The sequence below is a fragment of the Choloepus didactylus genome, chromosome 2 (assembly GCF_015220235.1).
Source record: "Choloepus didactylus isolate mChoDid1 chromosome 2, mChoDid1.pri, whole genome shotgun sequence".
Classification (NCBI taxonomy): Eukaryota; Metazoa; Chordata; class Mammalia; order Pilosa; family Megalonychidae; genus Choloepus; species Choloepus didactylus.
In genome coordinates, this window is record NC_051308.1 from 29,505,339 (window position 1) to 29,520,151 (window position 14,813).

At 33.7% G+C, this 14,813-nt stretch overlaps 1 protein-coding gene across 9 annotated transcripts in view; it reads left to right on the forward strand.

Moving 5' to 3' along the window:
- Window positions 1-14,813, forward strand: part of CATSPERE (catsper channel auxiliary subunit epsilon) — a 244,006-nt gene that overhangs the window by 131,847 nt on the left and 97,346 nt on the right. For all 9 annotated transcript variants that reach the window (XM_037822416.1, XM_037822373.1, XM_037822378.1 and 6 more), the window contains 2 exons: window positions 10,743-10,801; window positions 13,498-13,573. In XM_037822416.1, the coding sequence (XP_037678344.1) occupies window positions 10,743-10,801; window positions 13,498-13,573 (135 nt within the window). The remainder of the gene's footprint in view (window positions 1-10,742; window positions 10,802-13,497; window positions 13,574-14,813) is intronic.

Consider the following 14,813-nt stretch of genomic DNA (forward strand, 5'->3'; position numbering starts at 1 on the left):
AGACATTGCAAGACTAAATAAAAAAATGGATGATCTTATGGAAATTAAAGAAACTGTTGACCAAATTAAAAAGATTCTGGACACTCATAGTACAAGACTAGAGGAAGTTGAACAACGAATCAGTGACCTGGAAGATGACAGAATGGAAAATGAAAGCATAAAAGAAAGAATGGGGAAAAAAATTGAAAAACTCGAAATGGACCTCAGGGATATGATAGATAATATGAAGCGTCCGAATATAAGACTCATTGGTGTCCCAGAAGGGGAAGAAAAGGGTAAAGGTCTAGGAAGAGTATTCAAAGAAATTGTTGGGGAAAACTTCCCAAATCTTCTAAACAACATAAATACACAAATCATAAATGCTCAGCGAACTCCAAATAGAATAAATCCAAAAAAACCCACTCCGAGACATATACTGATCACACTGTCAAACATAGAAGAGAAGGAGCAAGTTCTGAAAGCAGCAAGAGAAAAGCAATTCACCACATACAAAGGAAACAGCATAAGACTAAGTAGTGACTACTCAGCAGCCACCATGGAGGCGAGAAGGCAATGGCACGATATATTTAAAATTCTGAGAGAGAGGAATTTCCAGCCAAGAATACTTTATCCAGCAAAGCTCTCCTTCAAATTTGAGGGAGAGCTTAAATTTTTCACAGACAAAGAAATGCTGAGAGAATTTGCTAACAAGAGACCTGCCCTACCGGAGATACTAAAGGGAGCCCTACAGACAGAGAAACAAAGACAGGACAGAGAGACTTGGAGAAAGGTTCAGTACTAAAGAGATTCGGTATGGGTACAATAAAGGATATTAATAGAGAGAGGGAAAAATATGGCAAACATAATCCAAAGGATAAGATGGCCGATTCAAGAAATGCCTTCACGGTTTTAACGTTGAATGTAAATGGATTAAACTCCCCAATTAAAAGATATAGATTCGCAGAATGGATCAAAAAAAATGAACCATCAATATGTTGCATACAAGAGACTCATCTTAGACACAGGGACACAAAGAAATTGAAAGTGAAAGGATGGAAAAAAATATTTCATGCAAGCTACAGCCAAAAGAAAGCAGGTGTAGCAATATTAATCTCAGATAAAATAGACTTCAAATGCAGGGATGTTTTGAGAGACAAAGAAGGCCACTACATACTAATAAAAGGGGCAATTCAGCAAGAAGAAATAACAATCGTAAATGTCTATGCACCCAATCAAGGTGCCACAAAATACATGAGAGAAACATTGGCAAAACTAAAGGAAGCAATTGATGTTTCCACAATAATTGTGGGAGACTTCAACACATCACTCTCTCCTATAGATAGATCAACCAGACAGAAGACCAATAAGGAAATTGAAAACCTAAACAATCTGATAAATGAATTAGATTTAACAGACATCTACAGGACATTACATCCCAAATCACCAGGATACACATACTTTTCTAGTGCTCACGGAACTTTCTCCAGAATAGATCATATGCTGGGACATAAAACAAGCCTCAATAAATTTAAAAAGATTGAAATTATTCAAAGCACATTCTCTGACCACAATGGAATACAATTAGAAGTCAATAACCATCAGAGACTTAGAAAATTCACAAATACCTGGAGGTTAAACAACACACTCCTAAACAATCAGTGGGTTAAAGAAGAAATAGCAAGAGAAATTGCTAAATATATAGAGACGAATGAAAATGAGAACACAACATACCAAAACCTATGGGATGCAGCAAAAGCAGTGCTAAGGGGGAAATTTATAGCACTAAACGCATATATTAAAAAGGAAGAAAGAGCCAAAATCAAAGAACTAATGGATCAACTGAAGAAGCTAGAAAATGAACAGCAAACCAATCCTAAACCAAGTAGAAGAAAAGAAATAACAAGGATTAAAGCAGAAATAAATGACATAGAGAACAAAAAAACAATAGAAAGGATAAATATCACCAAAAGTTGGTTCTTTGAGAAGATCAACAAGATTGACAAGCCCCTAGCTAGACTGACAAAATCAAAAAGAGAGAAGACCCATATAAACAAAATAATGAATGAAAAAGGTGACATAACTGCAGATCCTGAAGAAATTAAAAAAATTATAAGAGGATATTATGAACAACTGTATGGCAACAAACTGGATAATGTAGAAGTAATGGACAATTTCCTGGAAACATATGAACAACCTAGACTGACCAGAGAAGAAATAGAAGACCTCAACCAACCCATCACAAGCAAAGAGATCCAATCAGTCATCAAAAATCTTCCCACAAATAAATGCCCAGGGCCAGATGGCTTCACAGGGGAATTCTACCAAACTTTCCAGAAAGAACTGACACCAATCTTACTCAAACTCTTTCAAAACATTGAAAAAAATGGAACACTACCTAACTCATTTTATGAAGCTAACATCAATCTAATACCAAAACCAGGCAAAGATGCTACAAAAAAGGAAAACTACCGGCCAATCTCCCTAATGAATATAGATGCAAAAATCCTCAACAAAATACTTGCAAATCGAATCCAAAGACACATTAAAAAAATCATACACCATGACCAAGTGGGGTTCATTCCAGGCATGCAAGGATGGTTCAACATAAGAAAAACAATCAATGTATTACAACACATTAAAAACTCGAAAGGGAAAAATCAATTGATCATCTCAATAGATGCTGAAAAAGCATTTGACAAAATCCAACATCCCTTTTTGATAAAAACACTTCAAAAGGTAGGAATTGAAGGAAACTTCCTCAACATGATAAAGAGCATATATGAAAAACCCACAGCCAGCATAGTACTCAATGGTGAGAGACTGAAAGCCTTCCCTCTAAGATCAGGAACAAGACAAGGATGCCCGCTGTCACCACTGTTATTCAACATTGTGCTGGAAGTGCTAGCCAGGGCAATCCGGCAAGACAAAGAAATAAAAGGCATCCAAATTGGAAAAGAAGAAGTAAAACTGTCATTGTTTGCAGATGATATGATCTTATATCTAGAAAACCCTGAGAAATCAACGATACACCTACTAGAGCTAATAAACAAATTTAGCAAAGTAGCGGGATACAAGATTAATGCACATAAGTCAGTAATGTTTCTATATGCTAGAAATGAACAAACTGAAGAGACACTCAAGAAAAAGATACCATTTTCAATAGCAACTAAAAAAATCAAGTACCTAGGAATCAACTTAACCAAAGATGTAAAAGACCTATACAAAGAAAACTACATAACTCTACTAAAAGAAATAGAAGGGGACCTTAAAAGATGGAAAAATATTCCATGTTCATGGATAGGAAGGCTAAATGTCATTAAGATGTCAATTCTACCCAAACTCATCTACAGATTCAATGCAATCCCAATCAAAATTCCAACAACCTACTTTGCAGACTTGGAAAAGCTAGTTATCAAATTTATTTGGAAAGGGAAGATGCCTCGAATTGCTAAAGACACTCTAAAAAAGAAAAACGAAGTGGGAGGACTTACACTCCCTGACTTTGAAGCTTATTATAAAGCCACAGTTGCCAAGACAGCATGGTACTGGCACAAAGATAGACATATAGATCAATGGAATCGAATTGAGAATTCAGAGATAGACCCTCAGATCTATGGCCGACTGATCTTTGATAAGGCCCCCAAAGTCACCGAACTGAGCCATAATGGTCTTTTCAACAAATGGGGCTGGGAGAGTTGGATATCCATATCCAAAAGAATGAAAGAGGACCCCTACCTCACCCCCTACCCAAAAATTAACTCAAAATGGACCAAAGATCTCAATATAAAAGAAAGTACCAAAGCCAATGGAACTGTTATAGATTTAGAATGTTAAATTTAAGCCCCATGGCAGCTATAAAGAAAATATCAGAGAATATACAAACTCAAAGAAACAGAAATTATAATACAGGCTGCTGGGGGAGGGGGCAGGGAAGATGAGAGTTAATGCATAATGGGAGCAGGGTTTCTGTTTGGAGAGATGGGAAAGTTTTAGTAATGGAAGGTATGAAAGTACTACAATACTGTGAATGTGATTAATCCCATTGAATGGTATGCTTGGGAGTGATTGAGATGGGAAAGTTTATGTTATACAGGCACACCTCAGAGATATTGTGGGTTCAGTTACAGACTATCACAATAAAGCAAATATTGCAATAAAGCAAGTCACACAAATTTTTTGGTTTCTTATGCATATTAAAGTTACATATAACACAGTAGTAATAAATTTTCATATGACAAAAAAAAATGCAAAGCAAACACAGTAGTAATAAATTTCGTATGCCAAAAATAAAAAATAAGTTACATTTGCACTATACTGTAGTCTAATATTAAGTGAACAATAGCATTATGTCTGAAAATATACATACCTTAATTAAAATGTGACACAGAAGCACAAAATGAGCACATGCTGTTGGAAAAATGGTGCCAATGAACTTTCTCAACACAGGGTTGCCACAAACCTTCAATTTGTAAAAAAAAAAGAAAAGAAAAGAAAAAGAACTGTAGTATCTGCAAAGCACAATAAGTGCAATAAAATGAGGTAACCCTGTGTGTGTGTGTGTGTGTGTGTGTGTATACACTCTCACAATTAAAAAAAAAAAAAAAGAAAGAAAAAGAGCAACTTAAGAGACAGTGACAAGTAAATACTATACATGATCCTGGATGGGATCTAGCAAATGAGAAGAAAAGGCTCAAAGGGACATGATTGGGACATATGAAAAAATTGGAAATAGATTGTAAGCTTTATAAGGATGTTAAATTTCTTTAACTTGATAACTGCACTTGAGGTGGTTACATAAGTGAATATACTTGTTCTTAGGAAATGTACATGCCAGTAATAAGTGTTCTAGGAGCGTGATGTATACAAACTAAAGGCAAGTGTTCATAAAATGGATTGATAAATAGAAAGGCAGGCAGGCAGGCAGACGGAAAGATAGACAATGGATTGATGGATAGATAGAATGATAAGGCAAATGTGCAAAATGTTAAAATTGCTAGATATGGGTATCTGGGAGGGCAGTAAGGGTATGTTGGAGTTCTCGGTATAGGGTTTATTTTATTTTTATAATTTTTGTAATTTTGTGTGTTTGAAAGTATTTTGAAATAAAAAGTTAAAAAAAAATTTTAAATGTGGATAATAGTACCTACCTAATAAAGTTATTATGAAGATTAAATAAGTTAACAAATGTAAAGGACTTAGGAAAGTATACCTGGCAAATATAAAGTACTATATGTAAACATCACTACTACAAGTACTACTACCATCACTACTACCATATTTCATGAATTCTAAGGCACATTTTTTTTTTTTATGTTTAACATCTTACATCCTATGGCATCTTAGATTTGATGAATGACAGTATATTATTTTTATAGCAACTTGCTTATATCATGCAGACTGGGTTGCTGTAAGTTCACAGGCTAATTATTGTTTGGTATGGTGCTGAGCATCATAGCTAATAGTCATTTTAAAAATGAATATAACATTCATACATGAAAGTGGACAAAACATTTATGCAAAATTTAACAAATTATTATAAACCAAATACCCATGTAATCACCATTCAAGTTTAAAAAAAAACAAACATTAGGAGCACCCAAAGCCCCCAACTTGTGCCTTCCCTGATTATAACTTCTTCCTTTCCTTAAAGCTAAACACTAATTTTGAGTCTCATAATAGTAATGTCCTTACTTTTCTTCATAGTTTCACCATCTATATATGTATCACTAAACAGTTTAGTTTAATCTATTTCAAGCTTCAGATAAATGAAACCATTTTGTATATATACATATATTAATACACATGTTTATTTGTGTCTTGCTTCTTTCAATATTATACATGTGAAAATGCACGTTGTTTCAGATAGCTGCAATTCATTTATATTCGTTGTTCCATAATATTCCTTTGTATGAATGTACCATGATATCCATTTACTGTTGAAGAACATTGGGCTGTTTCTATTTTGGGGGCTATTCTGAATATTGTTACAAGTAAGATTCTAGTATATATTTCCAGTAAATATATGTAAACTTTGTTATCAGGTAGAATCACTAACTTTCACATGAGACTTGGTGAGACTATGAATTCAATTTACATTGTAATTCTGCAACATATGAAAATTTTCAAACATACAGAAATGTTGAAAGAATTTTATATTTAATTCCTGTATACCTGTTACCTAGATTCTACATTAACATTTTGCTATACTTGCTTTATTACATATCTTTGCGTCTATCCATTTCAAAGTAAATTGCAGGCATCAGCACATTTCCCCTTAATATTTCTAGACATACTAACTAGATTTCAATATTTTAGTTTCTTTCCTTTAAGTTAAATATGCACAAAACTTACATGTGCCATCACTGTTTTGACAAACGTATATACTGTGTAACCCAAACCTCTATCAAGAAAGGGTACACTTCTATTAACCCAAAAAGTTTTCTCATGTTCCTTCCCAGTCAATCCCTGACCCCACCCCTCCTAGAAGCAACCACTCTTCTGATTTTTTCCCACCATACATTACTTTTCCCTTTTCTAGAAATTCATGTAAATGCCATCACACAGTATAAGGCTTTTGTATAAACTTCTTTTGTTCAGCTTCGTCTTTCTGAGTCTCATCCATGTTACTGTATCAGCAGTTCATTCCTTTTCATTGGGAGTAATTCCATTGTATGAATATACCTAACTTTATTTATCCAGTCTCTTTTTGATAGTTCTTGGCTGTTTTTTATTTGGGATTTTTATGAAAAACACCTCAATGAGTGTTCTTTCACAAGTCTTTTCACAGAAATCTGTTTTTCATTTCTGAATAAATATTAATTTTATAAGAAACTCCCAGACCCTTTTCCAATGCATGAGAGTTCCAGTTGTTCTATCTCCTTTACAACATTTGGTCTTTTTGATTTTTAATTTTAGCCATTTTGGCAGTATGTGGTGATAGTTCATTGTGATTTTGATTTGCATTTCCATGATGACTAATTATGTTGACCACTTTTTCACTTGCTTATATCTTCTTATGTCATCTTTTATGAAGCATTTGCTGAAATTTTTCTCATCTTTTTTATTAGGCTATTTATGTTTTTAAGTTCAGGGGTTCTTTATATGTCCTGAATACCAGTTATTTGTCAGTTACATGTTTTGTGAATATTGTCTTATAGTTTGTGTTTGCCTATTCATTTTCCTAATGGTGAATTTCAATGAACAGAAATTCATCTATTGTTATCACTTTTTGTGTCGTGTCTAAAGCTTAAAAATGTTTTTCTATGATGTCTTCTAAAGCTTTGGAGTTTTAGCATTTATTTTTGAATCATGATATACCGCAGATTAATTTCTATATATAGCATGAGGTTAAAACCTAGGTATTTTCTATTTAAATATCCAACTATTTCAGCACCATTTATTGAAGAGATTTTCTTTCCCTCTTTGTGTTGCTTTTATACAAATGTGGGCCTATTGTGTTCTACATTATGTTTTATATTCTGCTGCATTGATCTATTTGCCAATCCTTTTGCTCCCTTATGCTAATTTGATTACTGGACACAATTAAATTTTGTGTCTGATTTTCACTGAGGTCAGCTTTGTGGCTACAATAAATAAGAGATTATTTTAGGGATACTGTAGAAGTTTATTTCTATAATTGTGACTTGAGCTTAGAGTTTAAAAATCTAACTGTAGCATTTTCTTTCTGGAAATACTCCAATGCACTCAGAAGCAGTCATTCTTACAATCTATTTCTCCTTTCAATTCTATCAATTTTTGTTTCATGTATCTTGAAGCTCTGTTATTGAAGTGTAAAAATAATTTAGAATGGTTATATCAACTCCATTATCACTATGAAATGACCCTTTTTCCTCTGATGATAATCTGTTTTCTGAAATCTACTTTGTCTGATGTTAAACTAGCCCCTCCCACCTTCTTTTAATTAGTGTTAGTATGGTATATCTTTTTTTCAAACTTTTAATTTTAACCATTTGTGTCTTTATATAAAGTGTTTTGTTTTAAGTTGGGTCTTATCCAATATGAAAATCTTTGCCTTTTTATCAGGTGGTTAGACCATGTGAATTTAATGTGAATTTGTTGAAATTAAATATATACTCATGTTTATGCCTTCCATCTTATTTTTGTGCTTTTTTTGTGACTGTTATGTTTTTATTTCCCTCTAGCTTTTTGCTCTTTTAGGTTTATTTGCATATTTTCTACCACTCTATTTTCCCCTTCTACTAGTTTAGCAGTAATACTCTGTTTCTCTTTCTAGTCATCTTATCTTTGAAATTACAGCAGGCATATTTAATTTATACAGGTCTAAAGTTAGTTACTTCTTTTGCCCTTTCTCCAACTCATATGTTATTGTAGTCACAGATTTTAATCCCATCTTGTTCTCACACTGAGTTATTACCATACAGAAATGTGTTATTTAATCTACCTTTATCATTTTCTTTATATCTGAGTGTCGCCATCTTGTACTTCTTTCCCTCTGCTTTAGGTATATTCTTTAACATTTCTTTTAGTGAAAGGTTACTCATGATTACATACTCACTTTTTGTTTGCCTGAAAATATGTTTTACCTTCATTCTTGAAAAACACTTGTGCTGGATATAGAACTCTAGGTTGGTTATTATTTTCTTAAGCACATTAAAAATATTCCTTTTTTGTTTGTTTCCATTGTTGCTGTTCAGAAGTCACTTGTAATTTTAACTCATTCCTCTGGTGGCTTTTAAGATTTTTTCTTTGTTTTCTGCAGTTTTACTATAAAGTCTCTAGGTATGGGCTTCTTTGCTTTTATCCTCTTAGAGATTTCTAGGGCCACTTGAATTTGTGGATCATTGTCTTCATCAGATATCTGGTCAAATATTGTCTCTGTCTCTTTCTCTATTTTCTCTCCTTCTAGAACACTCATTTAACATATGTTAAAAACCCTGCAATCTATTTTCCATACATTTTTAACTCTTTTCTTTATTGGCCATCCTTTTATCTCTCTGGTGTGTATTTTTGATCTTTCTTCTGATTTCACTATTTCTCTTTTTTGTCATGCCCAATCTGCTGCCAAAATTGTAAACTTTGTGTTCAATTTGATTATTGTATTTTAACTTCTTAAAGTTTTGTCCCTTGTAAAATACACTGACACATTTTATAGTTTCTTCTACACTACACCAATTTTCAAGCTTGTCATTTATTTCTGCAAAACTAGTAAGCACATCTGTTTTATAATCTGCATCTATTAGTTCCATAGCGGAAGTATGAACATGTCTATTTCCCCTATTTCTTCTCCCCCATCATTACTTATGCTAGTTCTTACTCATATGTACCTTATTCCTTGTGTGTTTGGTTATTTTTCACTGTGTGCTATTCATTGCCCTTGAAAAGTGTTTGTTAGTATTCCCCAAGGCCCAGTAAGAACATGTCTTGCTCTTGAGATGATCTGTGTTTTCTACAACCAGATACCTAGGGACTTCCTCCAATCCCTTGGGTCACCCAGGCAAACAATTAAGGGATACAATATTATACAAACCCATGTATTTTCAGGAAAAGATTTTTCTTTTTTCCTTTTCTTTCTTTTCTGATCACTTAGTGACTGAAGTCCCTGGACGATTGGGGATAGGGCAAATTTAATCCTGTTTTACTCCTACCCTGAGTGTAGTCTTCTGGTAATACAGGTTAATGTAGAGAGGATCTTTTATTTGATTCTCTATCTTGAATTCTCCTGTCCCTGGCTAGGTTGACAAATGCTTTTAGGGAAAAAGTAGCTTATGGGCTCTGGTGTTCTGTTTTACTCTCTGGATTCCAATTTCCTTCAGTACTTGGACTGGCAGTTACCCCACTACCTTGTTGGTTGTTTGATGCTGTTAGGGAGACTTTTTAAAGACCTGACATTTTTAGTATTTTTGATCTGTTTGTTTTTAAGAGAGAGAATTTGTCCAAATAATATAGCCTGCCACTACTGGAAATGGAAGTCTCCAAATTATTCCTTAATTATTAATAATGATGTGGGATTTTAAGTAGATGATCACATTCACAAAATACATTTTTTAAATAGTCCTACTGTGTAGATATTTTCAGTGTTAATAATTCTAAATCTGTGTGTGTGTGTATACACACGAACTGTAGGTTGAATTACAGACCCAAGTTTGAATACCATTTAAAAAACAACTAATAAGCAAAGCTTAGAGAATGTGGTTAAATTTCACAAGAGAAAATATTAAATTTTTGAAGTCTAAGTATGTGCAAGAAGATTCTTTAAGGTTATTATGATTACAGATAAAGAAAACGATGGTATAAGGTAGAATACAAGTCTATACCTGACAGTTGCTTCCTTTCCCTGATCATGGAACTAGATTTATTTGATGACACACAGGCTTCAATTTTATCACAAAAGATTGCACATTTTGACACAAACCAATGACAAAAAAATGAGGAGGGAAATAGAATCAATATAAATAAAAGGACTGATAGTATAAAATGAAAAGGAAAAATTATAAAAATGCAATAAAGTAAATCCAAATATATACAAAATTGGGATTTCTATAAAGAAATCAGGGAAAATACTAAATATATCATTTTTCTTAGCTAAAGAAAAATATAAATCTGTCTTGAAAGTATACAGTGTGTCTTAGAAAAACTTGATTTACAATGATTAATACATTAATCCCCATGCTAATGTGAAGGCATTTTATGTGCCTGTATATGGAAAGCCATACAATACTAAAGCATGGTCTCCCAACTCCACTTTTCTTGCTTTACATAAACTTTTTTATTTTCTCTTTTAGACAGTAACATTTTTTCAGACTGCAAATTATGAGGCAGTAGATGATTACTTCAAATTGCAGTAAGTATGACTTTTTAAAGAATCTATTAAATATTAAACATGCTATAAAATTACTGACTTGTAGGTATCCTTTTATTTAAATGGTCTCATATCTTTTAAACACCAAGATGTCAAACCTCTAAAGAACTTCATTCCTCTAGTACCAAATGAAGTTACAAAAAAGGGGCTATTTCTTAATTCAATAGTTTTCAAGCATATTTTATCATTAATTCCCAAAGTCTCTATATAACATCTTTGGTTTTTTTTTTCCATTTTTTTATTGTGAACTTTAACATATATACATAACAGTGATAACTTTCAATGTACAATTTCACAAGTAGTTAGAGAGCAAGTCTCAAAGAATGTTATGGGTCACAGTTCTACAACTTCAGCCATTTCCATTATTGTAAATATAACATACATACAGAAAGGTGTCATCTCTTGATGTACAGCTCAACAAGCAGTCATATAGGTAATTTCAAAAACTGTTATGGGTTATAGTTCCACAATTTCAGTTCTTTCCTTATTATTCAATACAAGGTATATACAGAAAGGTGAAGACCTTCAAGGCACAATTCAACAAGCAGCTATAGAGCAAATCCCAAGGGATGCTATAGGCTACAGTTCCACCACGTCATTTACATCCTTCCAGCCATTCCAACACCCCAGCATCCAAAAATATATATATATAATTATATAAAGTTTCAGTATTCATTGTCCTTTGTTCAATCTTATCTTGTTTGTTGCTACTCCTTCCTCTCATTTAATCTCTTTCTCCATCTTCAGGGGTTTCTAGGCCGTGAACATCCTAACTTGCTCATATTAAAAGAGGGGTGTTGACAGTATGGGGAAGGGGGCCGCATCTGATAGCTGATCTGAAAGAGGTTGTTGCCTCTGGGTTTTTGGACTTATCTGGTGTAGGAACACTCTGGTGGATTTAATTTTCTGAAAGACAAAACTTATTGACTGCTCTATATACCATCTTTAAACAAAAATAAGAACTCTAATAACCCACAAAGTCTTTACCTGTGAGTTGAATCAGATAAAAAAACATTTCTGACCCTTGGAATAAGGTAGCACCTAAGCACTTAATTTGAGAAGAAGGACAACCAGCATGGAATTGTGTCTTAAGGCATTTATATGGTTGTTCTTATGGCCTGAGTCAATATTTTCTGGAAAAATACCTCTATTTTTCTAGGAAAAAGTCCATTTTTCTTTAGCCTGCTGCTAGTACAAGTGAGTTTGAGTACCCACTCTACGCCAACTACTTTCTAGTTGTTCAAAATACATGGTGAACAAGAAAAATGAAGTACTGCCTTCATAGTATTCAAATAAATAAGATAATTCCAAATAGCGATATGTGCTATTAATAAAACAAAAACAGAATTATGTTATAGAGAATGACTGGAAAGGGTAGGGAAAAAATGCTACTTTAGACACAGTAGTCAGGGGAGGCTCAGTTCATCCCTTTTCCCTTCACCCACCAACTTTTCTCTTTATTCATCTAATGTTGTGGGTTTCTTTGGATATTTTTTGTTTTGTGGATATTTATTCAGAACTCAGTTCAGGGTACTTTAGGTTACTCTGGGACTTGAGTAAAAAATCCAGAAACTTTTAAATCAGTCATAGTAGAAAAAAAGTCTATCTATAAGAGGAGAAACTTTATAGAAAGTTGAAGATGCAACATTTACTTTACAGATCCATAATATATTACTGAATTTATCAAATCAAAGAGTCCATCAAATTGTAACCACTGTGTTATCTTTATTTACCACTAACAAAGAATACAATGCCAATCATGCTTGTAAGACACCATAATTATAAGATGCTTCCTGACTTCAAAGGTATTAAAATGAGAAAAAAAAAGTTGATGAAACATGGCACAGTGGTTTAAAAATATAAAAATGTGCCATTTGTATTCTCATTATAATTTATACTGAATACATGATTAATAAATATCAAAATGTAATGAATATTTGAAGAAGAAGAACTTTTTGTGGTTATTTTTGTGTGTGTTTGTTTTTCCCCAGTGTTTTAGAAAAGTAAAAACCTTAGCAGGAATGGGATATGAAATAAAGCTTTCAAAATTTCTTCTTTTATTCTTTTTGAACACTCACATTTTGCCTGTTCTTTTTGAACCCACAGAAAATGATTCACATGCACTTTGTAGTCTAGAAAGGCATTATGTCTGACCTACCTGTGGATTCCAGTCAGATCATGTTATGCAGTTTAATGTGGTTCAGAAAACTAATTTCATAAGTTAAGTCTTTACTATTCTGAAGGTTTTATCAAGGGCAGGGGAAAAATTGTATGGGTTAGAGGAGGAACCAATGCAGTAGCTACAGTCTTATAATACAGTACCATCAGAAAGCAGCACAAGTTGTCAGTACAGATCCCCATTATCCAGGGACTGAGGGTGTTAATGAAATAGGGGGTTGGAATGCTTGATAGATGCTCATTTCTGTTTCCCACTATGCCAGTCCCATGCTGCCCATAACATGGGATACTATGAGTGGGAGTGAGTTGAAGGTATGTCCAAAATGCAGAGCCACCTTAGCAGAAGCAGTAAAGAGTTATTACCACCAGCATCCTCCAGGCCTCTCATGGTGGGTCCAGTTGTGTTGTGTGCATGGGATTTTATCTGCTCTACAGAAAGGCAAATTCATGTCTACCTCTCTTACGATTCGATAATAACCTGTATGGGTTGTTCCTTCTAGAGAACAGAACACGGGTCTTTTGCTTATTCATATTCGGCCTAGCAAATATTCAAGATCATGTCCAATCTCCAAAAAGGTAAGTGATGTAGGTAGAAGATCAAGAAATTTACTTTGAGAATGTATAGACAATAAACTAAATAATAAATATTACCCCCATACAATACCACTCCCCTAATACTCAGCAATATTTTCTAATGCTTCACTATAGAGATAGCATTATTTTACCTTGGAACAGATCAAATTTCTGCCTTCTATGAGTTTACTATCTAAAATGGGAAAAATAAACATATGCAAAAATGTAAAATTATTAATTTTCAAAGATAAATAAATATGTATAATGGAACATTGAAATTAATGGGAACAACTAAAGTTGGATATGGTTTGCCAGAGAAGATTGCCATTCATGTCCATATTTATCTTGCATTTAATCATTCAAAAAATTCAATCAGTTACTCATCCCCCCAAAATGCATTATATGCCTATTGTGTTTCAGTCAGTGTGCTAGGTAATGGGAGTTACAAAAATGAAAAGACAGAGTACTTGCCCTAGGGTTAAACATAGCCTAGCTTGAGAGAATGTGATATACATAGTTAGCACATAGCCCAGAGAAAAGACCAAGCAATTTTGATTGAGAGGAAAGAAGTGAAAAGATGGTGATATATAAAATGACTATTGTAGAATAGTTTTCAGCAAGCAGAGCAAAGGGAATTCAAGGAAAAGGCATATACAAAAGCACAGTGGTGTGAAATAAAAATGGCGTGTTCAGGTAATTGAAAGCATTATGAAATTAAACACAAATTCTTAATAAAAACAACCTCCTTTGAGTCTATGTTATACACTTGGGGAAGCTTTCTCTCCCTTATCCCTTCCACCCTAATGAACATTCAATAAACATCCTGAGCACCCACTGCCTAAGAGACGTTGTGCTATACGTAAGGAATACAAAGATAAATAAACCTAGTCCCTGGCCTTTTAGAACCCCCATATAAGAAACCTTATTTCTACCAGGGCAAGGTTCCACAAAATCAGAGGGACTACTGAACTGAGGCGGATGTTATCTATCCTTAAGCACTATCAACACAAAACTGCTTTCCTAAGAAATTGCCTGAGTTGCATGTCAACAACTCCCTTGTAGGCCTACCATCCAACTTAATGTTTTTATGAAGCAAAAAAACTGCAACTTCATTTTTCCATAAGTTCTTGCCCCATCCTGTCTGTTTTCTATCTTCAGCCCCTGGACAGTATCACACTATTCTAACAAAAATACCTTCCTGAAGCACTGTGGTTCCTTCCCTCCCTTTCCCACTCTAATCTAT